The following is a 24,315-nucleotide window of genomic DNA, read 5'->3' as shown; positions in this document are numbered from 1 at the left end:
GTATTTATGCATCTGCTTTGAAACAATGATTCTTGCACTCAAGCCAAAAATCCCTCATTGATTGAACAAGTGGGATAAGAACGCCTGAGCATTTCTATATTCTTAATTTGTCAGTGTTACTTGCAGTAATTGAAAGTTTGTGCATATAGATATTGTATATTATGCCATGTATTGTGTCCCTTAATCTGATTCTTTTTTCTGTGCATCATTAACATTTTTCCATCACCCCACCTCCCCACTTTCACCATGAAATCTTGTGTACAGTTTAAATGTTGTGGTTACAATGGAACCTCTGATTTTGCTGGCTATCAAAGTGAAAACAATGGCACTCTTCCTGACGTGTGCTGTGGATCTAAACCGTGCAATGAGAGCAATGCCCATCCGGTGAGCTTATTTCACAATATATAAAGGGAACTGAGTTTCTCTGCCCGTAAGGCTATATTCTAAAGAGTTTCCGCTGTTGTTCAACAATAAGAATGGGACCGTTGGAAAGCTAATAATCCATACACTTGGAACAAAATTTCGTTCCTTCAATCATATTTGCTTGCCCGATTTAAAAGCCCATGTTTCCGGGATTGACAAGTAAGAAGCGGGACCTCGAGCTCTAATATAGAGGTTCCAACGGTAACATTTTTTTTTTCTGACAGTGGGGGATTTTTATTTTATTATATAAATAATAAAATGCTTATTATTCTATGATATTGACATTCTATATTTATTATGCTTTACAAGGACACGGGAGGAGCACACAAAAGGAAATACAATAATACTTCTCGAAGTAATAGAAATATATATATATATATATATATATATATATATATATATATATATATATATATATATATATATATATATATATATATATATATATATATATATATATATATATATATATACATACATACACTGAGGGAGCACACAAACGACAACCACAAAAGCAATTACGTGTTATGAAGCATACCTTTTCACATATTTCACATCTTCCTTGACACTCCCAGATAGACATGCAATATGTTTGTGAAGTACAACATGCTGTCTTTTGATTAAACCCATCATATCAGCGAAGCGACCAGAGGGACGCCTATTATTAATAATATAGACGTATTAAGATGACGTTTAAAATCCAAGTCGCTATTTGCATTGCTACTTGAGAACCCTAAATTATAATACACTTTATTATCTATAATAAGTGTGTGTGTGTGTGTGTGTGTGTGTGTGTGTGTGTGTGTGTGTGTGTGTGTGTGTGTGTGTGTGTGTGTGTGTGTGTGTGTGTCTCCTCCATTACTCCAAAACCATGAAACCAAGCAGCCTGAATCTTTGCATACATACTAAGAAAACTCCAAGGAAGTGCAAGACTGAAAATTGGGTGTTTGGGTTAATTAAAACATCCCTTTTGAAGATAATTAATGACCGTATTAAATTATATCCTCTATCAGGTGCATCCTCAGACACCTTGGTCTTGGTGGGCTCTTAAGGCGCATCCTGGGTTACCTTGCTGGGGTCTTAATTTGCTATTTTGTTCGGCCTGCTCAGCTATGCCTTGACTTGGGACAGGCCACAATGGTTTATGTACGATGAAGTATTTTTTTTCTTCACTTTCCTCACTTATATCATCGAATGCCTGACAATCATACCTACGAATCACTGGGTACATTGCAATGCTTATAAATGCCCAGAGGCACCAGTGTTCTTGGTTTTATTTCATTTCCACACATGCCGTAACCTCTAGAATCTCTTAAAGTAAGCCAAATTACAAATTTTAAGCTACATAATTGTACTTAGCAGCAGTACAGACTGCTAAAAAAAAAAGTGTTCATTTGTCTAATTTGGACATACTTTGATATTTTGGGCATCTCCAGGAGATGTTCAATATGATAGATGGGATGCTGTCCATCTGCACAACCACCTGCCTGTGTTGTGCCCTGCAGTGTCATGCGGTGCCAAGCCTGCCATTCCTTATTAACGGTTGGATGGAAGGGAGGAAGGAATGGATGGATGGAGGGAAGGGATAGATGGAGGGAAGGGATGAATGGATGGATGGAGGGAAATGGTGGATGGACGGAATGGAGAGAAGGAACAGATAGAAGGGATGGATGAACCAAACCGATTCTCCTCCACCCCCATACCTACCCCACTTTCATTACTCTACCCCCTTCCTTGCTTTTCCGTCTCTCTTCTCTCCCTCCTCTCTCTTACTTTCTCCCCTCTCTTCCTCTCTCCCCCTCTCGCTTTCCTCCCTCCCACCTCTCTCCCTCTTCTCTCTCCTCCCCTCCTCCCCTCTCCCCCTCTTTTCACTCCTTCTCCATCGCCTCTCTCCTCCCTATTTAACCCCACACCTCTTCGCTCTCCCCTTCCTCCTCTCTCTCTCCCCACCCCCTCTCTCTCTTAATGTTCCCGTCAGCGAAGCAATGGGTTTTATTTGCTACTCTATAATAATAAATGTCAGTCAGTCAGTGTGGGTGTCTCCTCCATAACTCCAAAACTATGAAACTTGGTGGCCTAAAACTTTGCATGCATACGAAGGGAACTCCAAGGGGGTGCATGAGTGAAAATTGGGTATTTGGGTTAATTAAACCACCCATTTTGAAGATAATTAATGGCATTATTTAATTATCCTTTATCAATCAACACTATAGCACCCAGCACTGATCATGAAATGTTCTGCCCAAGGGCTTCAGGGATCCTCTACTTAACTGGCTAATGGATTTTCATGCTTGTAAGCAATGCCTTGGATGGTATTCTATCTCTTGCACCTTTAAAGCTGGTGTCCTTCAAGGCAGTCATGGGAACGATATGGTTTCTCGTTTACATGAATTATTCCACCACAATGTCAACTTCACCTGTCAGCCATGGGCTTCGATCTTTGTAAAAAAAAAAAAATATTTAAATCTCCTTCAATACCCAAAGATGCACATAATCTGGCCCTGGAGTTTTTCATCTTTTATAATCATTACTTCTTCCTCTCCTTCCTAAGTCTCATTTAACAGCTCATCCCCAACCCCTGTGTAGTTTATACCTGCTCAGTATTATCTATTGGATATACTTGCTCCTTTGTATTTATTATCACAAGTTTGCAATTATTTAGTTATTTATGAACGATTTCATATTCCTGCCATGTTCTTTCTATACTGTATCTTGCTGGGCTGTCCTTCAATGTGTCTATATTTGTCCTCACCTACTCTTTTCTCCTTAAAAGGAGATTAGTATTCCATGAACATTAATATTGTCAAGTATTATAATAAGGATAGCTCTCTAAGCAGTTGTTTCATTATAATGGGTGTTTGTAAACTGAAATGTCACTTGCATGATCAGTGAACAGCAAGCAAATAGCACAAGAAGAAACTATTTTGTGGTCACTTTCCTCCCTAACAGTCATTATTCAATGTTGAATAATAAATACATGCCATTTGAACACACAATATAGGTATAATGACAAAAAAGGTTCTACTACTGAAATTTGCTTGCATTAATACAATTTAATTGTAACCGTCTATGCCAATACTTATCATACAAATCCACAGTTTGTGTATGCAAGAGTTCACAAAGACCTAAACTTTGATTCTCGATGTTTTCTTGTTTGTACAGCCCTGCGGAGACAAGCTGATACACTTTTTCAGGGAAAATGCCAAAATCATCGGAGGAATTGTCGCAGGCATCTGTGCAATTGAGGTTTGTCTTGAGGATGGGTTAAAGAAGACATAATGGGAAAGAGCTTGTTAGATAAGCAATATATTTTCAATCTTTCTCTTTTTAATACATGACTCAGGAGTCAGATAATACATCAGGAGTCAGGACTCACCTTTTCTTTCGTATGCAGCATATGGCTGCGAGTATCATCATTTGCTGTGGGTGTAGGTCTGCCGCTGATGCATGCCCCCTGTACGTTAGAGCAGAAATTTGGTATTTGTTCAGGCTGCTGGCGATAGCTCACTTACTTTTCACCAAGGACACCATGGGATCTTTGATGTCCACCAACTAATGGTGGAAGATGGGATGGCTAGTTTTAACATACTGTACATCCGAGGGACAGCCTGCACATCAATGAATCACCTTACCTGCAAAACAGCAGGATGACAGTTTTTTGCTGGGCTTAGTTTCGAACTCAGGCGAGACAGCTCAGAGGAGAGTGTGCATACCTCTAGGCTATCTTGCCAGCCCCAGGACTCAATAAAAGAAACAACAAAAAGATGATAGAGAAGGAATGGAAACAAGGAGTCATGCAACTGATCAATCATCTGGTGTCCGCATCCAGGAATGCCACAACTAAAGAAATAAACCTAGTACGGAACATTTTTTGAGAAAATTGATACAATTCAAGCTTACTCTCTGCCATAAAAAAACCAAAGGTGGCAGAATGCAGGAAGGTGGAAACAATTTGGTGGTGTATACTCCCATATGATATAGAGGTCTCAGAAAAAATTGGCAAAATAATACACCGTGCACAAATTTGTACACTACTCCTAACTTCATCACCCAGTAACATGAAATTCCAACTGAAACAAATGTACTGATATATTGCAGTGCTCATGATATAGTGTGTCACATACCTTACATCCTTATGTCTGTGAGACTGGGAAAGCTGGCAGGATGGCCAAGAGGTATGCACACTTGCCTCGAAACTGTCTCATCTGCATTGGAATCTCGGCCCAGATATAAACTGTCATCCTGGTGTTTCACAAACACGGTGATTTTTCAATGCGTGTGCTGTCCCTTCGATGGATGCTAAACTGGGAGTCCCAACTTCTGGCATTAGTTGGTGGACGTTTAAGATCCCATGGTGTCTTTCTTTCCGAAGAGTAGTGGAGCTATCGCAAGCACCCTGGCCAAATTCCAAAATTCCTGCCATAATCTATAGAGGGAATTTCATCAGAGGCACAGCCACATCCTCAGCCTGCAGCATTGTGCTGTATGTGAAAGATGAAGTGAGACTGGGAGAAGCTTAAACTAAGATTGGAAGAACATAATTGGGCAACAGCTGTGCATAGTGATGCACTCAGCAATACCACATCACTGTACATGCAATCTGAACATGACTTTGAAGAGGCGGAACCCACGTCTTGGACAAAATACCTCGAACAAACAACAGCGATTGCTCCTCGAAACATGATGTAATAAAGTCTGGGAGGGCAGTTTAACTGATAAAAACAATTGCCATACATATATAATGCAAAACAATAACAGAAGTGGCGATAACGCGATCGTGAAAGACATAATCAATAAGTAAGGCAAACAGACAACACCCCACGTCATTCCTGCCTATTACACCAACTACATGACCAACATGCCAGTACAGTTTACCTATACACCGTCCAGGGAACCCAGAAAGGAAGAGGAAGCCACACGGTGCACCTCTGGAAGTACATGAGCAGGGAAATATTTGCATACCTGCTCATACACATCCATGATAGAACACTAGATCACGCAGAATGTGATCCAGGAGTGAGCAGACTTGTGATGGTGAGTTTAACATGCTACCTCAACAGAAACCATACCTGGGGTCCCCTTTGGCAAAATGCAAAATTTGCTTTGATTTGGTTCAGTAGTTTTTGAAGAATATATAAACAAACACAAATTGAGCTTTATGTATTAGATGTGTTGTGGTGATGATTTCAACACTTGTCACCACATCCCGTGATGCCTGCCTGAGCAACCGAAACAATAATGTCAATATTTCAATTAAAAAAAAAAAAATTTATAGGTTTGTAGTTATGCTGGTATTAAAATGTTAAATTTGAAGGGGACTCAAGGTTCCTTCTTTCAACTCGAGTTTTCTGCTTGGCAGCCTTGATAGTTCTTAGAAAGTCGTTTATTTTTATTCTCTGAAGCAAGCCTGGTGTTGATACAATGATCGAGGTGACTGGCTTAAGATCTTAGGGTCTTGAGTTCAAGCCCTTGTTGTGTCATGAAATAACACCAGGTGGGTTGACTCAGCCTGTCATCCTTCTGAGGTTGGCAAAATGAGTACCAGCTTCCTGGAAACAGGGCACTGCATCAGCAGCAGAGCTGTGCTCCCACAATGATGCAACCAGGAGCCACAGGCTGTATACGAAATAATAATAATTCCCTGGAGCAATTTGTCATCCTCTGATCCACAGCCTCACAGGGCTCAACTTCTTTTGATAAATAAAAGCAAATTGTACTCACTTCTGTGACTGTAATCCCACCATTGTCGTCTTTGAACCGGACACTTCGTCACAATATCGGATTGTCTCCCATAACCACCCACAGGGCTAATATCTCCCCTCTTTCCCTTATCCTCCCATGACACAATGTCAACTTTCCAGTTTGACATTAGTATAAATGGGGAATTTATAAAAAGTTTAAAAAAGGACATTTTTAAAATGTGATGAAATAAAACACTGATTCAGAAAATCTTGTTTCTCTCACAGATCCTGGCCATGATCATTGCCTTGGTGGTTGCCTGCAATTCAAAGGATGAGATGAAAGGATGAAGGAAAGTCCCCTGCGATGAACACTTGCTCAAATCAACATGATATTACACAAAATTAAGCAAATTTAATCAATACAGATAAATGTTTTTTGGTATTGTTGAAAATATAATCAGGGTGAGGTAACTTAAAGAGGCTTGTCTTGAATAATGATGACATTATTATTACTGAATTACTATTTTATATATGCTGATTTGGATAGCATACTTTAATAGTTTGGAGAACCTTAATCAATCTTCGGTAATATACATCTTTGATTCGTGTCATCTAGTTTTCTCCAAATTGGGATTCTCATAATTTTCTCCAATGTTGATATTCATGTTTTAAGTTTCTTTAAATGTACAGGCTGTAGAAATATTTCACTCAATTGTTTAATCGATCAAATTTGACTGCCATTGTTGGAGGTAAAATAACTTATTTCAAAAAAAGATTATCAAAACTCAAATTATGAAGTGGAATCTGCGATGTGAGGCAAAGATTGTGTTTAAGATATGAGAGTAGATTCCCAAGCTGAGCCGATTGGACTGCCTGGTGGCCGTGACAACCAGAAAAGGAATACAATGACCCTGCAAGCGTTCACATACTGTACGTCATAATGGTGAAGAATATACTCCAGCAGATTTCCCATGCATTAAAAAAAAATCTTTATCATTGAAAGGTTCCATTTGTTTGCTCTATTCAGGTTATGTAAGCATTTGTGGTTGTCATTGTATTTGTAACTTTTCTGTGTCTGACTGCAGTACAGGTAACACTTGCGTACTCAGTATACTTCGATATTGCTGTGTACATGGAACATGTGTGCTGCATTTAATAAAAAATGACAGCAACAAAACACAACTAAGTATGTAAATTAGTAATGTATGCATATGCACAAATTGAATAAATATATATATGGACCACACGAACTTCAACCTGGTGGTTTGTTCGAATTTGTGATATATTTTATGAGCAAATACAACCCGTTGCTTCGCTGATGGGAGGTATTAAGGAGGGGGGGGTTGAGAGAGGAGGGAGGGGAGAGATCAAAGGCAGGAGGGAGGGGAAGCTAGGAAGGGGGGAAGAGTGAGGAAGAGGGGGAGGTGAGGAGGGCGATGCCTCACAAAACGTTGCTATACCGTGAGAGGAAGAGAGAGAGAGGAAGAGAGAGAGAGGAAGAGAGAGAGAGGAAGAGAGAGAGAGGAAGAGAGAGAGAGGAAGAGAGAGAGAGGAAGAGAGAGAGAGAGAGAGAGAGAGAGAGAGGAAGAGAGAGAGAGGAAGAGAGAGAGAGGAAGAGAGAGAGAGGAAGAGAGAGAGAGAGAGAGAGAGAGAGAGGAAGAGAGAGAGAGAGGAAGAGAGAGAGAGAGAGAAGAGAGAAAGAGAGAAAGAGAGAAAGAGAAAGAGAAAGAGAAAGAGAAAGAGAGAAAGAGAGAAAGAGAGAAAGAGAGAAAGAGAGAAAGAGAGAAAGAGAGAAAGAGAGAAAGAGAGAAAGAGAGAAAGAGAGAAAGAGAAAGAGAGAAAGAGAGAAAGAGAAAAGAGAAAGAGAAAGAGAAAGAGAGAAAGAGAGAAAGAGAGAAAGAGAGAAAGAGAGAAAGAGAGAGAGAGAGAGAGAGAGAGAGAGAGAGAGAGAGAGAGAGAGAGAGAGAGAGAGAGAGAGAGAGAGAGAGAGAGAGAGAGAGAGAGAGAGAGAGAGAGAGAGAGAGAGAGAGATATATATATATGAAAAAAAAAACAAGAAGAGAAAGGTGGGGGGTGCAGGTGGGGTTAATAAAGAGAATAATTATATGTTCTGCTTAATGATGGAACACACACACACAACAGAATTTATAATGTAATTCGCTGGCACATCTGCAAAAACTTTGATGTCCCAGTTCCAGAAAATTTGTGGGAACATAAACCAAAAATAATAACTCAAAACATAGAAGTACTTCCCGCTCACGTACGACCTAATGATCCCATTGAGTGTGAACATCGAAAACAAAGCATTGTGACTGGATATCATACTTCGGTACAAAAAATAGAGAAGAAAGCATTGCCGATTGTGGTGTTAACACCAGTGATTTTGGACGAAATGATGAAAATGATCAAGAAAATGACCAAACACCAAGACATCAAGAATGAAGTGAGAATATCCTGGAACCTGAAGAATGCCAAAGTTGTACCAGTGATAGCTGGACCGACAGGAATGATGACAAAGAACCTCACAGATATATTAAACATAGGGACAATACCCCTGGGTGCTCACCTGGTATTGTCTGGATAAGATAACCAGACAACCAGTGGTAGGCATGAATGACCCACAAAATAATATATAATGGAGAAGAAAGTAAATACCTCTGGAATTTATTTTTAATGCCATGAACAAACCTTGGAACATCTTGGGTGATAAAGGTTGCGGTCAAGTTTCATCAAAATTGTGTGTGTGGTTTCAGAAAAAAAAGCAAATACATATTTTTGGGGGCACAACATCCTCACCCCCCCCCCCCCCGTAGAACCCCTTAGACCCAAATCTTTATTAATGTCATGACCAAACTTTAGTAAATCATGGTTGGTGAAGATGGTGGTCAAGTTTCGTCGGAAATGAGTGTGGTTTCTAAGAAGAAAGCAAATGCATATTTTGGGGGGCAACCCCCCATAAATCCTCTTAGAGCCAGATTTTTCTAATGTCATGAACAAACTTTGGTACGTCATGGGTGATGAAGGTTGTTGTGAAGTTTCATCAGAATTGTGTGTATCGTTTGAGAAGAAAGCAAATACCTATTTGGGGAGGCAACCCACTCCCCCACCCCCACCCCAATAAACTCCCTCTGTAGACCCCTTCAGACGCCATTTTTTAATGCCATCACGGATGATGAAGGTTGTGGTCAAATTTCATTGAAATCATATGTGTAGTTTCTGAGAAAAAGTTGCAACTATTTGAGGATGGAAGGATGGACGGACAGAAGAAGTGCCATCCCAAAAGCTCCCCGGAACTATTTTCCAGGTGAGCTAAAAACCATCCCTGGAAATATTATAACAAGCGAACTACAGTTGGAAGCTGTCTTGGGCTCAGGGACGATCCTGAAGAGAGCCCTCGGCACAAAACTTTGAGAACAGAAAACTTCACAGCTTGGTCCATGAATCGTGACCCCTTACTGAAATGAAGGTGGATGCTTTGAGCCCATCCTGGGTGGACTCCATTCCACATTCTGAAACCCACATATGTAGATACCAATCAATGACACACACACACACACACACACACACACACACACACACACACACACACACACACACACACACACACACACACACACACACACACACACACACACACACACACACACACACACACACACACCTGGCAGGTCTCTGTTTCACCTCCTGATGAACACCACCAACATGTGGAGATAGCAGGCAACAACAGCAACTCCCACATTCGTGTATATATTTATACACACATACACACACACACACACACACACACACACACACACACACACACACACACACACACACACACACACACACACACACACACACACACGATATTGGTAATTTTTGGGGAATCGGCAGGTTGGAGTCAGTGTGATTACCGACTCCAGTACGTACTGAATACAACCCAGAAACCTTGAGTAGCTTTAACCAAAAAAACCACGTTACATTTATGGAGACGTTTCAGGGAGATGTTCATAAACACGATTCAGCGTGTGATGGATGGAAAAAAAAATTGACTCGGTAATTTAGAAAATATGTTCATACGGCAAACGGCTCAGAAGTCTGCTATTATCAAATATATTTTGCTTTGAAACTCACAAAGAGAAACCATTTAACCTTTGTAAAGCAAATCCGATAATCAAATGCTTTAGAAACAGGTGTGAGGATAAAGGAAAACTTGAAAGAACCTCCATACAATATGGAATGAAGCTTTCAACATGGCACCCATAACAGGCATGGGATGTCCACACACCAATGGAGAGTCCATATGGATCCAAATCTACCCATATATACCACGTCCGTGTGTGCTGTATGCGTACCTCGACCTTGTAGTAACTGTCGACTGCACACCCCGATCAGGACAAGAACTGCACTGTGCAGCTCAATAAGTGGCTTAAGCACTCAAACCTTCCAACGGAACGCCTAGCTTGGCAAGCGATTACCAATTGCCATCGACACAAGAATGCACCGAGAAACGCCCGTGCAATGTCCGAATTGGACAAATCAACACTTTTTTGGGGAGTCGGAACTGCTGATACTTTCAAATCTGGAGCTTACATTTTGTAATTCTGGTTAGTTTAAGAGATTCTCTCGGTTATTCATATGCGCAAATGAAATATAGCTATGAGCGCTGATGTCTCCCAGCATTTATCAGCACTGCAATATACCCAGAGATTTGTAGCTATGATTAACAGACATTCAATAATATGAGTGAGGAAAGTGAAAAAAAAAATTGTCGTTAAGAAATCGTTGCGGCCTGTTCCATGTCAGAGCATGGTTGAGCAGGCCAAAAAACGTGGTGGCTCCAGACTCCAGCAAGGTTACTTAGGAAATGCCTTAAGACCCCAGACAGCAAGGTTAGACTGTTGCCTTAAATCCATACGGGACCTAGAAAGTGATTTTCGTGACAACATTCTGGGGGCAACTTTGTTTCGTCAATTTCCGAAGGATTCTGGAACGCTGAATCCGAATGTGCTTGTCCCCAGGCGCGTAAGTTGCACGTTAAAGGTGTACGAGTTCTTCGAGGTGAAATGGCCCTTGTGGGCCATGACCTTACAAACGCAACAGAGTAATATGGTGGAAAAATATTATATAGGGTTTTTATTGTCCGAAACTATAAATGACGTTGTTAGTGCCTAATAATAGAGATGTCAACTGCAAATACATGTGTGAAACTAATGTTCAAATGTCTACTTAGCCAATGTAGTCCTTGAACAGGCACCGTACCAACCCAAGAATCGTAGAGCCAAATGACCTTGCTCAACAGCGAATGATTACCAGATCAGCCGCATTCACACTGAAATGGCTTTCTAAAGTCTTCGTTACAGTATGTATTATATAATTAAGGTTGAATTGCTGGGTCGGATCCAGAGGGACGACGCAGTTGTATGATTACTAATATGAAACGTAACTTAGTCGGGGCCAGGAAAATTAGACAGAGAGCATAGGGCATCACACTGCTGTTCAGTTATCCTCCTCGGGTTCATCCGCTTCGTTTCAGAACGGTTCATGCAGTTTTTGCAGCCGCACAAGTCTGTGCATAACAGTCCTGCCTTATTGCAGCGAGCGTTGTCGCATTTAGACTTAGCACATTTGCAGTGGACAACGTCCAAAATGGCATCGGGGGCCAGGCTCTGGTCCATCCACTTTACGTGCAAGTGATCGTCCTTGACAACCCATCCATGCCCTTCAAGTGAAGGAGCTGTAACACGTCTCTCCAGTGATCTCCTGTGGATGCTAGCCTGATACGTACACCACAGTACATGCTGATAATGAGCATCTTTCATTGGAGGAAGCAGTCTTTCCAAAGAGGAACTGACGGAGAATGAGGTATACCGCGCTTCATTCCGATCACGCAGTGTTACATGACCGTACAAAGCACATGCAAAGGTTAACAGGCCCTGCACTAGACAACTGGATGGGGTAAAGTCCTTACAGAGTTCAGTAAATGTACGGATGAATGTTGCAGAGTTTTTCATCAAATCCAGCGCTCTTTTCTTGCTACGACCATGAAATGTGCTGGTGCTATCACAACCAGTACATACGTAGAGACCGATTAACGCCTTCGCCGAGTCCCCCAGAGATGACTGAATTTTTTATCGGTCTATAATGCGGTTTTTGTTCCTGATGCCCGTATTAAAGTACAAATTGCAAGGTATGCTCTCTTTCAGGGATAGAGCAATCATTGCTACGTCAGTATCTGGGCTTTGGACGATCACATTGCGGTTGTCTCGTGATGCATGTCGAGCGTGTAGCAAGAGCCTCGTATCAGCCTCCTCATGGTCGCACTCTAGTTAGTCAACCACACGGACCTCAAACGGTTCCTTGAACTGCAAAAGGTGGCACGAATTTCCATGAGCAAGGTACACGCAAATGTTTGCAGGTTTGGCGTTCGTCAAGTCTGACCAGTGAGTGAACAGGAATTCGACAAGGCTAACCTTGTTTTCAGAAATGCACAGATATTTGGGCCACTGAATCGTTGATTCTTGTCAAATATCTTCACGATCTTTCCACCGCCAGATCCACGCCGTCGCCTCTCGTAATTCTTGATGCTAATTGTTGGGTACGTGTCCACCACAAGATCAACATGAGAACTTTTGAAATGATGGGCAAGTTCTAACACTCTGTTGAGGACACGGTCGGCTAAGGAACCAAACGTATCATAGACATTCTTCATGGAATGGATAAATCCCATGAAATAAATGATAAGTGCCCCTTCATTGAGCTTCTCTACCAAACAATCGGGTACAGTGGACTCTAAAGCGTGGAGCAAATCTGCCGTGTTCGTTTTTCGATAAGGAAGAGTCATCTGAGGACAGAGGCATAGAAACAGGAGATAATGAATGACTCAGTACCGTACGCATATCGAGACCTTTGTTATGGGCTATAATCAACATTCGAGCCATGAACTTCCGATCATTTCGCAATGAAATTTCAGATCCCGATTTAGACTTGGTCTTCATAGGCATTGAAAACAGTCTGAATTTATTCACCTTCAGCGGCGCGAAAAACTATTCAGACCGTTCCATTAATCGTCGGCGATAAAGTCTTGCAGACCTTTTTCGCCAACTTCTTTCGTACTTTTCATGTCGGAGCTGGCATCTGGAGTGGCGACTACGCCGGAACTGATGTTAAAAAGTTTGGAATGGGAACTGTCAAAAGGATTATGCATTGAGCGAAGCAGTGAAATGATGTCCTGGACTGCATTTTCATCTGCTTGAAGTTGCGCCTTGTGGAGTTTCCCTGAAGAATCACTGTCGGTTCTTATTGCCGGTCATACGTTCACACTTGTGAACTATGGCAGCCCTCTCATGTTGACGAAGGATCCATCTGCGAGTTGCGCCACGATTCCGAGTCAGTCCGCTCAGTCCGCCGGGCGTCTTTGCGTCCCTATTAACGGTTTGCTCAATGGCCTGGTCGCAGGCTAACGATGTCAACTCACCGCCCGTGCGTTGCACGGTCCATTGGCCCGGAATCGAGATGGCTGTACTGACAGTAGGATGCGTGTACGGCAGAGCACACATCTCAATGTAGTACGCTGTTGCATATCTCGCGTAATTCGGGCGGTCATACGCGAAGTACCATGGTAGCATTTTGTATAACGCCGCTAAATGAAACTCCCAGTTCGATTCCCAGGTCGCTCGAAGGAACAAAAGAAGTGTCTGTACCATATCGATGTATGTTGACCACAGGTCAAAGGTTGGATGTGTGCGTCTCATTCTCAAAATTAAGTCGTTATAGGTCGTAAGCAGACCGCTGAATTCTGAACCATTGGTCAGAATAATGAAGTCAGAACTAGGGAGCGAATCATTCATATCACCGATGACCTTGAGAGCGGCTGTTTCGTCGTCATCATTCAAAGTATCCAGGAATGCCTCGAACTGAAGTCGCATAAGGGCATCCAACATTATTTTATGAGCCTGAATGCTCCGGTTGTACTGGTGTCCATTAATAACTCCAGTGAGAGATCCCTCTGTGACGATCCGAGATTCGATAAAGACGTCTTTGAGGCCGCTGGTCCACAAAGCGTTTTCCAATCACAGACAGAAAGGACATAGTTGTGTGAAAGTCTCCCAGACGAATGACAAAATGCCCAAAAAGATCATCGGTCCATCGTATTTGTTGAACTTTACTGAAAATGGCTTGGTCGAAAACCAACACCATGCAGTCAAGCTTCAAACGATCACAAAGACCGGAGCTCCTGTTCAAGGTTTCTTTGACCGTGGAGAGTTCGGTTGTTGGATGCCCCAGACCGAGTCTCCTCTCCGAAGTCAATGTTGTCCCACACAGAAATGGTAGGTACAGATTCAGCGAAACCTTTGGGTACTGGCTGTGAAGACAACTGCAATTCAGCGAGACTCATCTCCAAGGTGATAACCATATTCGCTGAAGCACAGTGACCCAATCTATTGACCAGGGATAGCAAACGTGCCAAACCAGTCAAATGGCGGATAGACATACCAAATGCGAGTGCTTTAGGAGTAATTTTTTTTTACCCTACGAAGCCAAGTAGACAATATCTTGACAAATGGCCAAAAGTTTAGATTCGCTTTCACAGTCAGTGGACGCAAAAGTGCCGAGTGTCGGATCGTCCACCGCTAAACCAACGCACCAGGATACGAAATTATACAGTTCGACAGGGAGGAAGTTTCTCACGCTATCAACGGTAAGATCAGCAGATGTCGGAGGCCAAGGACAATCTATCGCGGACACATCCTGAAGTGACCCTTCAACAATCATAGCTGCACTGTAAAGTGTGTACAATTCGTTACCGTCAGAGGCCCCGACTGAATGTCGACTCGTAGGCCGACTCTCGCTCTCGTCCTCACCTTCAGATACCTGAACAGTCGCAGCACTATCGCTTTCAGTCAACTCAACATTACTGGACTCCCATTGATCGAGCAACATGGTTTCCTTACCCTCACAATAAATGATACCACTCACATTCAACTTAGGTCAGAAACATTTGAGTACAGGGTAATTCCGCAGCAATTTACATTTAAATATGATGTCCGAGCAAATGCTCCAATGTCTTTGTCCTTGAGCATTCGTACTAGGATACTCTGTAGTTTGGTCAGTTGCATCACTTTGCGTTCAGCAATTATCTTTTCCTCCACATACTTGTGGCAGAAATCTCTGTAGACAGCTAATGTTGTGTCTGAAGGTGTGGTGCTGGTACTTGCATCGGAGTATAACACCTGAAAAAAAAACTAGATGGTGTGGTATTAAATATAATGCAGCTCCCGACAACAACTACATGAATGTATGGGGCAGGAAAAATTATGCTTTTGACAAGTAGGGTTTCCCCAAAATTTAAAAAAATTTAAGTGCCTAATGTACTCCTGATGTGAAGCAAAATCATTAACTTGGGCTTATGTGATGACCAACCTTTGTGTAATCCTTGGAGCATGACCTGTGGTATCTTGCCTCTATTGCTACCATATCTCCATCTTGACTGTTGACTAATATTTCATCATCATTCAGAAGCTCTGCTGCCTGCAAAAGTTTTCCTTCTGAAATAATGACAACATTTACAGTGCAGCATTGCAGACAATGAACAAATACACTTTTTCAAGTTATTTTCCAGAATTTTTCATTCAGATAAGCCACAAAATTTATCCTCTGTTTCACAGTCAGAATATAAAAAAATATAAACACTAGTACGAGAATATTACCTGATTCATATTCACATGCAGCCAGCTTTTCTTTTGTACGAGTGCCAGTTTTAGACTGTCTGACCGATTTGTCAGTCTTACAAATCAGGCATTCGTATGGGAGAACATGAGGATTCCTTGAGGGTGGTTGTTCTGTCGTGCACCGCCTTGATTTTCGAACTGGTATATCAACAGGATTATCTTCAGATTGCAGCAACCTTTTCTGAGAGTGTTGGATTTTGGTCACATCGCAGTAGCTGTAAATGACAACATTATTTTATTACCAGTCTGATAGGAGATACTAGAGTTGATGAAACTGTGCTCAGCCTGTGTTCCTGTATTCAGCCAAAATTTTATTATAACTATGAAATGGCCTATTTTAATACGACTCATAACTGTGGTATGATGTGATATCCCCTCACTGGTCCTCTCGCTAGAATATTTGATGACAAAGACGTAAGGCTAAATAGTATACATGACATGTTCATCAATCACTATAAATTCAGGTATATGAGCAGTTTATACTGATTTCAATGAAGCAAATTGATCACAGCTATCATGAGCAAGAAAAGTTTGAACCTTTATTCACTCGACAATCATAGTAAATGCTGCTGTGCTCCCTGATGCTAATGTTTACCTCCCGTTTGTAGCAGTTCCGATGATAGCCAAACTCGTCAGAGGGGTCATTCAAAATGACTGCAGAGTTTTCAACTGCAATATCGCGCTCGCTACCGGTGAGAACACTCCATCGCTTGGTGCACTCACTGAATTTCGCCCAAGAAACAGCCGAAAAGAGTAATTTTGCCCTTTTCGGTCGTCAAAACATGACACGCAACGCCTCTATATGGGCACAGCCATCTTGGACCTGGCTCCAGGTGGAGCACACATATAGCTAGCTGCACACCAAATGTACCTGATGCCGAAGTTGTACCGAAATGGCCGCCTGGTGTCAGATAGCTGAACTAAGGCCCAAAGCAGCAAATTTAAACACTGATTGTGGGCGAACGTGCAACTTTCGAGCCTGGGGACAAGTGGAATATTGTTCAGCGCATTGAAAACATATAAACTTGTAAAAATCAGGTTGCCCCGAGAATGTTGTCATGAGAATGCATGATACAGATTTCAGGTGACGGTCTAGGTGGACAAGGATCACCTAATGAAGGAAATAATTAAATAAGGCCGTTAATAATTATCTTTAAAGGGGTTGTTTTAATTAACCCAAACACTCAATTTTCACTCTTGCGCTTCCTTGGAGTTTTCTTCGTATACATGCAAAGTTTCAGGCTGTGAGGTTTTATAGTTTTGGAGTTATGGAGGAGACACACACATACAAACACAAACACTTCCATTTATTAGTATATAAGGCATGGGTGATGCCGTACACATCTAATTCTTCAGTCCGACTGGCTCCAGTGAATAGCACCAAGTAAGACCCTGCCCAGTGTTATGCAAGAAAACCAATCATCTCCCAGCAGAATAAGAACTTGATCCTCCATTTTAATACAATACTGTTAAAACTTTAAAAATCCACTTTTGGGGGAAGAACTTAAACGAGGAGGGATGATGTCTTCTCAAAAACACCCATATGCAGTTGATTTTAGTAATCAAACAATCAATTAAAAAGCACCTGTTTTGGTTGGCATGGTCACCAGATTTGGTCACCACACGTTGGTCTTGATATCCATTTTGAGTCCACCAAAGGCCTATTAAGTGTATATTGGGATGTGGGGTTAGGCAGTGTTGCTGCCGACCCACAGGAAAGATGTAACCACCGTGCGGTAAATAACTCCATAGCTTTTCGATGTCCAATAAATCCTGAAACCACCGCCGGGAAATGCTCACTCGGCACACAATGCCGGGTGTCCCTTCCCCTTCCCCTTCCCCACCCCTCACCAGGCAGCTCCTGCTAGTCCATGATATAACTTACATGTAGCCAGTGAAGCTACAGAATGACATCGAGCCAATGAAGTTTTTATTCGAATCTCACTTCCTTAAAGCCGCTGTCACACCTTGACGATTTATGAAAAATTTATCTAAAACGCTGGCACACGTCGAATACGTTATGGGTACGTTTTGTATACGTTAAGACCACGCTGAAAAACACTGCCATAAGTCGTAGTACAGTGGCTTTAAACGTTGTACTTTTGGGTTGTCCTCAAATTTTTGCATGCTTGAAATTTTACGACGTATGCCACCGTACGACTCACACGTTCCACAAAATGCTGGCCATAAGTTGTAGGCACATTATGCGATCGTTGACACACGTTACTTGTAAGTTACTCATAAGTCGAAACACGTTGAGGTAATGTTTAGGGTACCCATGACTTATTTTTAACCTATGAGTAACGTGCTTGGGAATTATTTGTAAAGCATGTCCTACGCACAAATACGTATGCAGACGTATTTGACGTCTTCAGGATGACAACAGAACTTAATGAACGCGTTTCTAACTTACAGATACCGTATTGGCAGCGATTAGGGGAATTGGTATATAAAAAGGGGCTTCGGAGGAGGGCCTCGTCTTTTTTTTTTAGATTTCGTGGTGAGTAAATGTCCATGTCATTCCGAGAGATGGAGGATACGGCAATGCTGAGACGACAATACCGACCTGTCCTCGAACATCAACATGACCTCATCGAGTTGACACTGCACCAGTTGCGTGCCAATAGAGCCGGGAGAAGAAGATGTGAACGGAGGAGAAGGAACTGGGTGAGACCATGGATCGGGAGGCTACGCCATTACGGCATATATGACCAGCTTATGGTGGAACTCCGGAACGAGGACCATGCATCCTTCATCAACTTCCTGAGAATGCCCCCAGAGATGTTCGACAAGCTGCTAGCCAGAGTGGGTCCAAGGATAACCAAGCATTATTATTAAATCATTTCAATAGTCCAGTGGAAGCGATTTAACTCGTTCAATGGAAACGATTTCAATTGCCGAGTACCAGCGTCCAAAAACAATAGGCGAGTGACAGCCATTTATTAAAAGTGAAGTTGCAGCCTATGAATAGAAAACCTCACGTAATCGTCGAAGTTACGCTGCCACGCTATGCATACGTTAGACTATCGTTGGGCTTAGGTTGTGGACGCCTAAAACACGCTAATCAATCGTTGGTATAACTTATGTATAAGTTATCGAAGCGTTCTGTGTTCATTACTAGTACATTATGCATATGTCCAAGTCGTTTTGAATACTTTTAAAACTGAAACAAAAAAAATAGTTCATCGTGGGAATGAGAAAAAAAAAATTAGCCGAAAAGAACATCGAACAATGCTGCAAAGTAGTCTCCTATTCGTGGACGCAACGAGGATCCATCATCACCCACACCCTCCCCATCACGCTCACCTACTACTACTGACATGGACATATGACTACTACTACTACTACTACTGACACGCTCACCTATTACTACTACTACTACTGACACGCTCACCTACTACTACTGATACTACTGACATTGACATCTCTCAACATGGAGTCTGGAACACTGACGGGTTCCTCTTGTGAAGCCCATTTGTATATACCAATTCCCCTAAACGCTGCCAATACGCCATTATACGGTAGATGTAAGTTAGAAACACGTTCAGTAAGTTCTGTGGTTGTCCGGAAGACGTCAATCAAATTTGTCTACATTCGACAATGAGCGTTTGAGATACGTTACACATAGGTTCAAAGCACGCTACTCATAGGTTTGAAGCACAAGACTCTTAGGTTCAAAGCACGTTACTCATTGGTTAAAAATTAAGTTTCGGGTATGTAAAACATTACCTCGACGTATTTTGACTTATGAGTAACTTTCAAGTAACGTGTGTCTGACGTGTTTCAACGATCGCGGAGCGTGCAGAGAACTTATGCCAGCGTATGCGGAACGTGTGAGCCATACGTCGAGTACGTCATAAAATTTTCAGCATGCTTGAAATTTCACGACATACTAGACGTACCACGGAATATGACAGCATACTTCCTCGTTTTTCAGCGTGCTCCTAACGTATACACAACTTACCCATACTGTATTCGACGTGTGCCAGAGTTTTAGACACATTTTTCATAGGTCGGCATACGCTGGCTAAATCGTCAAGGTGTGACTGCGTTGTTGACACTTCCAATTTTCAGGCGGTTATGATTTAAATCGGCGTGCGGCAGGTTTTTAACAGGCTATGCCACGAGTTCGTCGGCGATACGTGTGGCGCGCTATGACCAAGTTAAACTATCGTTGGGCATAGGTTGTGAACGCCGACAACAGGCTAAGCATTTGTTGGTGTAAGTTATCTATAACACAACAAAACGTTCTGTGCCAGTTACTAATATGTTATGCATACGACCAACACGTTATGAATACGACCAAAACTTAAAAAAAAAACTCAAAACTTCAGCGTACGCCAACGTTTTACATACATTTTTATACGTTGCCATTGCTGGCTAAAACGTCAAGATGTGACAGTGCCTTAAGGCCCAGTCACACCTTGACGTTTTAGCCAGCTTTGCCGATTTTTGAAAAATTTGTCTAAAACGCTGGCACATGTCGAATAAGTTATGGGTAAGTTTTGGAAACATTGAGAGCACGCTGAAAAACACTGCCATACGTCGTAGTACACTGGCTTTTATCGTTGTACTTTGCGGTTGTCCTCAAATTTTAGCATGCTTGAAATTTTACGACTTATGCCAGCATATGACTCACACGTTCCGCTACGCCAGCCATAAGTTGTAGGCACGTTATGCGATCGTTGACACACGTTACTTGTAAGTTAATCATAAGTCGAAACACGTCGAGGTAATGTTTAGCGTACCAGAAACTTATTTCTAACCTATGAGTAATGTGTTGTAGGCACGTTACGTGATCGTTGACACACGTTACTTGAAAGTTACTCATAAGTCGAAACACGTCAAGGTAATGGTTAGCGTCAGTGTTCCAGACTCCCTGGTTTGTTTGTCGTTTTTTTTTCTTCGGTACGACGGTGATGTTGACATTTCCATTTCTGGAGCGGTTATGATTTAAATCGTTGAGCGGCAGCCTATTAATTATATTATATTATAACCGCACTAGAAATCGAAGTGTCAACCTCACCATCATACTGACGAAAAAAAAAAAACAGGGAGTCTGGAACACTGACGCTAACCATTACCTCAACGTGTTTCGACTTATGAGTAACTTACAAGTAACTTTTGTCGACGTGTGCCAACGATTGCATATAATATCGTGCGTACAACTTATTCCATCGCATGTGGAACGTGTGAGGCATACGGCAAGTACGTCGCAAAATTTTTAGCACGTTTAAAATTTCAAGACGTACTCCACTTAATACGACGTATGATAGCGTACTTTAGCATTCTATTCATGTATACCAAACTTACCTATACCGTATTCGACATGCGCCAGCATTTTAGACGCATTTTTCAGAGGTCAGCATACGCTGGTAAGATCGCCAAGGTGTGACTGCGATGTTGACACTTCCATTTCTCCGGCGGTTATGATTTGAATCATTGTGCGGCAGCCTTTTAATAGGCTACGCCATGTGATCATCGGCGATACGTGCAGCGCGCTATGCATAAGTTAGACTATCGTTTGGCATAGGTTGTGAACGCCGACAACAGGCTAAGCATTCGTTGGTATAAGTTATCTTTTAGACAACGAAACGTTCTGTGTCCGTTACTAATATGTTCTGCATATGACAACTCGTTATGAATACGTCCGAATCTTTCAAAAAAAAAACATCAAAAGTTCAGCGTAAGCCAGCGTTTTACATACATTTTGATAAGTTGCCATTGCTGGCTAAAACGTCAAGGTGTGACTGGGCCTTTAGCATGTTACGCTAAAAACAAAGGCCACATGGTACGTCCACACTGCCAGCTTATTGTCACAAGTTGGGAATCCTTCCACTGCCTTAGACACTTTTAGATTGGAGTTCACGATGAACTAGATCAGAGCCAAATGGTTTTACCTCGAATAACGGCCTGGGAATTGCCTGAAGCACTGAGGGTGAGAAATCCAAGACAATGTGGGACTCAACAGAAGCAAGAGCAAGAAACAAGGAACTTGTACAAAATTCGATCTCTTGATCCACATTAATTATGTCCAATTTCAAATTTCCTAAAGATCAAAGTCAAGCATTTCAAGCATTTTGAAACAGTTTGTAAAGAGCAAGGCAAAAAAAGTCCTAATGCAAATGCACACAGACAATAGAAAATTCGATGATTCAGTTCAACAGAGTCAAATAACAAAACTCAAGAAAGTGTCGCTGAGCATGTCTGTATTGCATGCAAACCTAAGCAATACATGCTTTAAGTTTCAAGAACTAATCTTGACAATAGATCACTTTCAAACTAGTTCATTGTACAAGAATACGCAATTAATTCCAAATCGTGGACATACTAACACAGAGAGCCAAAGAAAAGGAAATGAGTCAAGGATGTGTTCATCTGGATAGATGAAGTCCATTTGGGCCCAAATCCACCGTTTTCTTTTTCGACAAGCGCACACCACACCTAAACAGCCAATGAAATCAAGCAGGTCATTTGGATTGACACCAATTCCAATATAAAACTTTCAAAATGACATAATCTGCCCCTGAATGCTCAATGCGCAGAAATCGCTAAAATAGCAGTCATCGGGGCATGTTAAAGTACATCGTGCATGCGAGATAAAAAATTGTCACCTAAAATGCCTCACAAAGGTTCTAAAAGCAGCCAAACATGCTCGTAAATGTACCTGAGAGAAAGCGGTGTGCCTCTGCACAACAAAAGAGTCGGATAATTTTCTCAGCTCGCCGAAAGGGATGAAATCTTGAACCTCAACAACAGACTCCCGATGACAATAAAGTAATTGTTACCTACTCTTCAACAAAAAGGATATCTTCATGATGTGAAAATGCACAAACCATATACCAGCTATATTTACGTGTGAGCAAGATGTACCAGGCAGACTTCCCTGAGGGAGACACCGTATCTGGTTTTGGTGCTTCTGAACACAAATTGGAAGGTCATATCTGCGGCATGTGAATAAGTAAGTTTGAAATCATCTTTTAAAATGATGATATTTAGTAGCAATCATGTTGGGAGGGGTGGTGGGATCTATGGAAACTATGAGGGCTGTTGTAAATATTATTTTTCTTTGGTTCCAGGGCCACAAAATAAACTGGAGTGAAGATGATGGCAAGCTATCACAAATCCGCAAGCTTCCCCCTTCGAGCAAAGTTGAAAGATGGCAAAAAGTTCCTCCTCCAGGAATGACCCAACATCAAATTTTGAGTGAAAAAATATTTCCCCATTTTGGTCATTGTGAACCTAAGTACCCACCCCCTGGGGCATGAACCGGAGGTCAAATCCCCGAAAATTGTTATATATTTCATGCGTCTCCCAATCCCAATTACAAAATCCTCCCCCCCCCCTTCCCCGTTAAAAAAGCCTGGGTATAGTTATAGTGGATGTTTTGCATTTATTGGTAAAAGGAGAACCGTGTGTGTGTGTGTGTGTGTGTGTGTGTGTGTGTGTGTGTGTGTGTGTGTGTGTGTGTGTGTGTGTGTGTGTGTGTGTGGGGGGGGGGGGGTGTATATCCATTGAAGCCACTCGCTTGTATTAACAATTAATAGGAAATGGTAGGAACTCGACACCTCACTTCCACGGATATTTCTAGTATTTCCTATATTTTCATGTCTGCTTTGCATTCAGGAACACAAACGTAATGGTAAACAATTTTGAAATTGCCACCCTTTCGTTTAAATGTTGAAAATTATGTTAAAAGGACTATTAGACTTGCAGATTTCACCCAAGCAATGGCAGGTTAAAAGTGCCCCATCTTGCAGAAGTTAGTTGCAGAAAAAGCACGTACAGCTCATGTGCGAAAAGGCATTGGGCCAAAGCATTTTAGCATCCATCATACATGCCTTGCATCCATCATACATCATACATGCAAGATGATTTGAAGAAGGTAGTGATAAATGGCAGGCATGTGTGTGTGGGCAAACAGTGCTGAGAAACCATAAAGGTGAAAATGGTAGTTGCCTTGTAGTTTCACAAAACTTTGCAGCTCCAGCTGAGCTATGGCAGCCACACTTTACAAGCTCCAAGCCAACTTGGAGTGCTCATTTATTAAGGAATTTGAACAAAAGATATCCACCTTCAGGATTAATTTCCAATCCACTCTGTTCAAATGGAGGTAGCATGGGCTTTGGGGTACGAATTGTCCAACATTGACATATAGTTAGCTCGCAGAATGTGGGGGAGCAGAGTCCCCCAAGTCAGAGGAAGCTTCTCACCCTCAAGGATTTTTTATGTGGAATAGCTCCCACTGAAGAGCAGGAAGAGAATATGCTTTGCAGATGAATCTTTCAATTGGGAGATACTTCTCTGGAATAAATGTGTCATCTTGCCCTTGACCTCCAAGAGCCTCAAGTATGAACGGGTCTTTTCCCAAGTTCTCAAATATTTGCACGATTTCATCATTGTGGGGCATCACAGGAAGACAGAAAGCAAAGTTTATTTTTGAGATAGCCAACAAATGTTCCACCCCAATCTGCACCAGTGTAATGGAAATGGTGCAG

At 41.9% G+C, this 24,315-nt stretch overlaps 2 protein-coding genes across 3 annotated transcripts in view; one reads left to right on the top strand and one right to left on the bottom strand.

Annotated features, from left to right (window-relative positions):
- The window catches only part of LOC147032873 (tetraspanin-1-like), a 38,656-nt gene extending 31,296 nt beyond the window's left edge, over positions 1–7,360 (top strand). For both annotated transcript variants that reach the window (XM_085870816.1, XM_085870817.1), the window contains exons 6-8: positions 265–384; positions 3,586–3,669; positions 6,390–7,360. In XM_085870816.1, the coding sequence (XP_085726942.1) occupies positions 265–384; positions 3,586–3,669; positions 6,390–6,452 (267 nt within the window). In that variant the 3' untranslated portion in view covers positions 6,453–7,360. The remainder of the gene's footprint in view (positions 1–264; positions 385–3,585; positions 3,670–6,389) is intronic.
- LOC147032872 (uncharacterized) overlaps positions 1–24,315 on the bottom strand; it is a 113,709-nt gene that overhangs the window by 30,848 nt on the left and 58,546 nt on the right. The window contains exons 5-6 of the mRNA XM_085850955.1: positions 15,797–16,032; positions 15,510–15,634 (exon numbers count right to left, since the gene is read on the bottom strand). Of these exons, the coding sequence (XP_085707081.1) occupies positions 15,510–15,634; positions 15,797–16,032 (361 nt within the window). The remainder of the gene's footprint in view (positions 1–15,509; positions 15,635–15,796; positions 16,033–24,315) is intronic.

Source organism: Eptatretus burgeri, chromosome 2, assembly GCF_056783735.1.
Source record: "Eptatretus burgeri isolate ZD-2024b chromosome 2, Ebu_testis_v1, whole genome shotgun sequence".
In the NCBI taxonomy this organism is placed as follows: domain Eukaryota; kingdom Metazoa; phylum Chordata; class Myxini; order Myxiniformes; family Myxinidae; genus Eptatretus; species Eptatretus burgeri.
The sequence above is the reverse complement of the archived record's forward strand: the minus strand, read 5'-3'. Positions and strand labels throughout refer to the sequence as shown.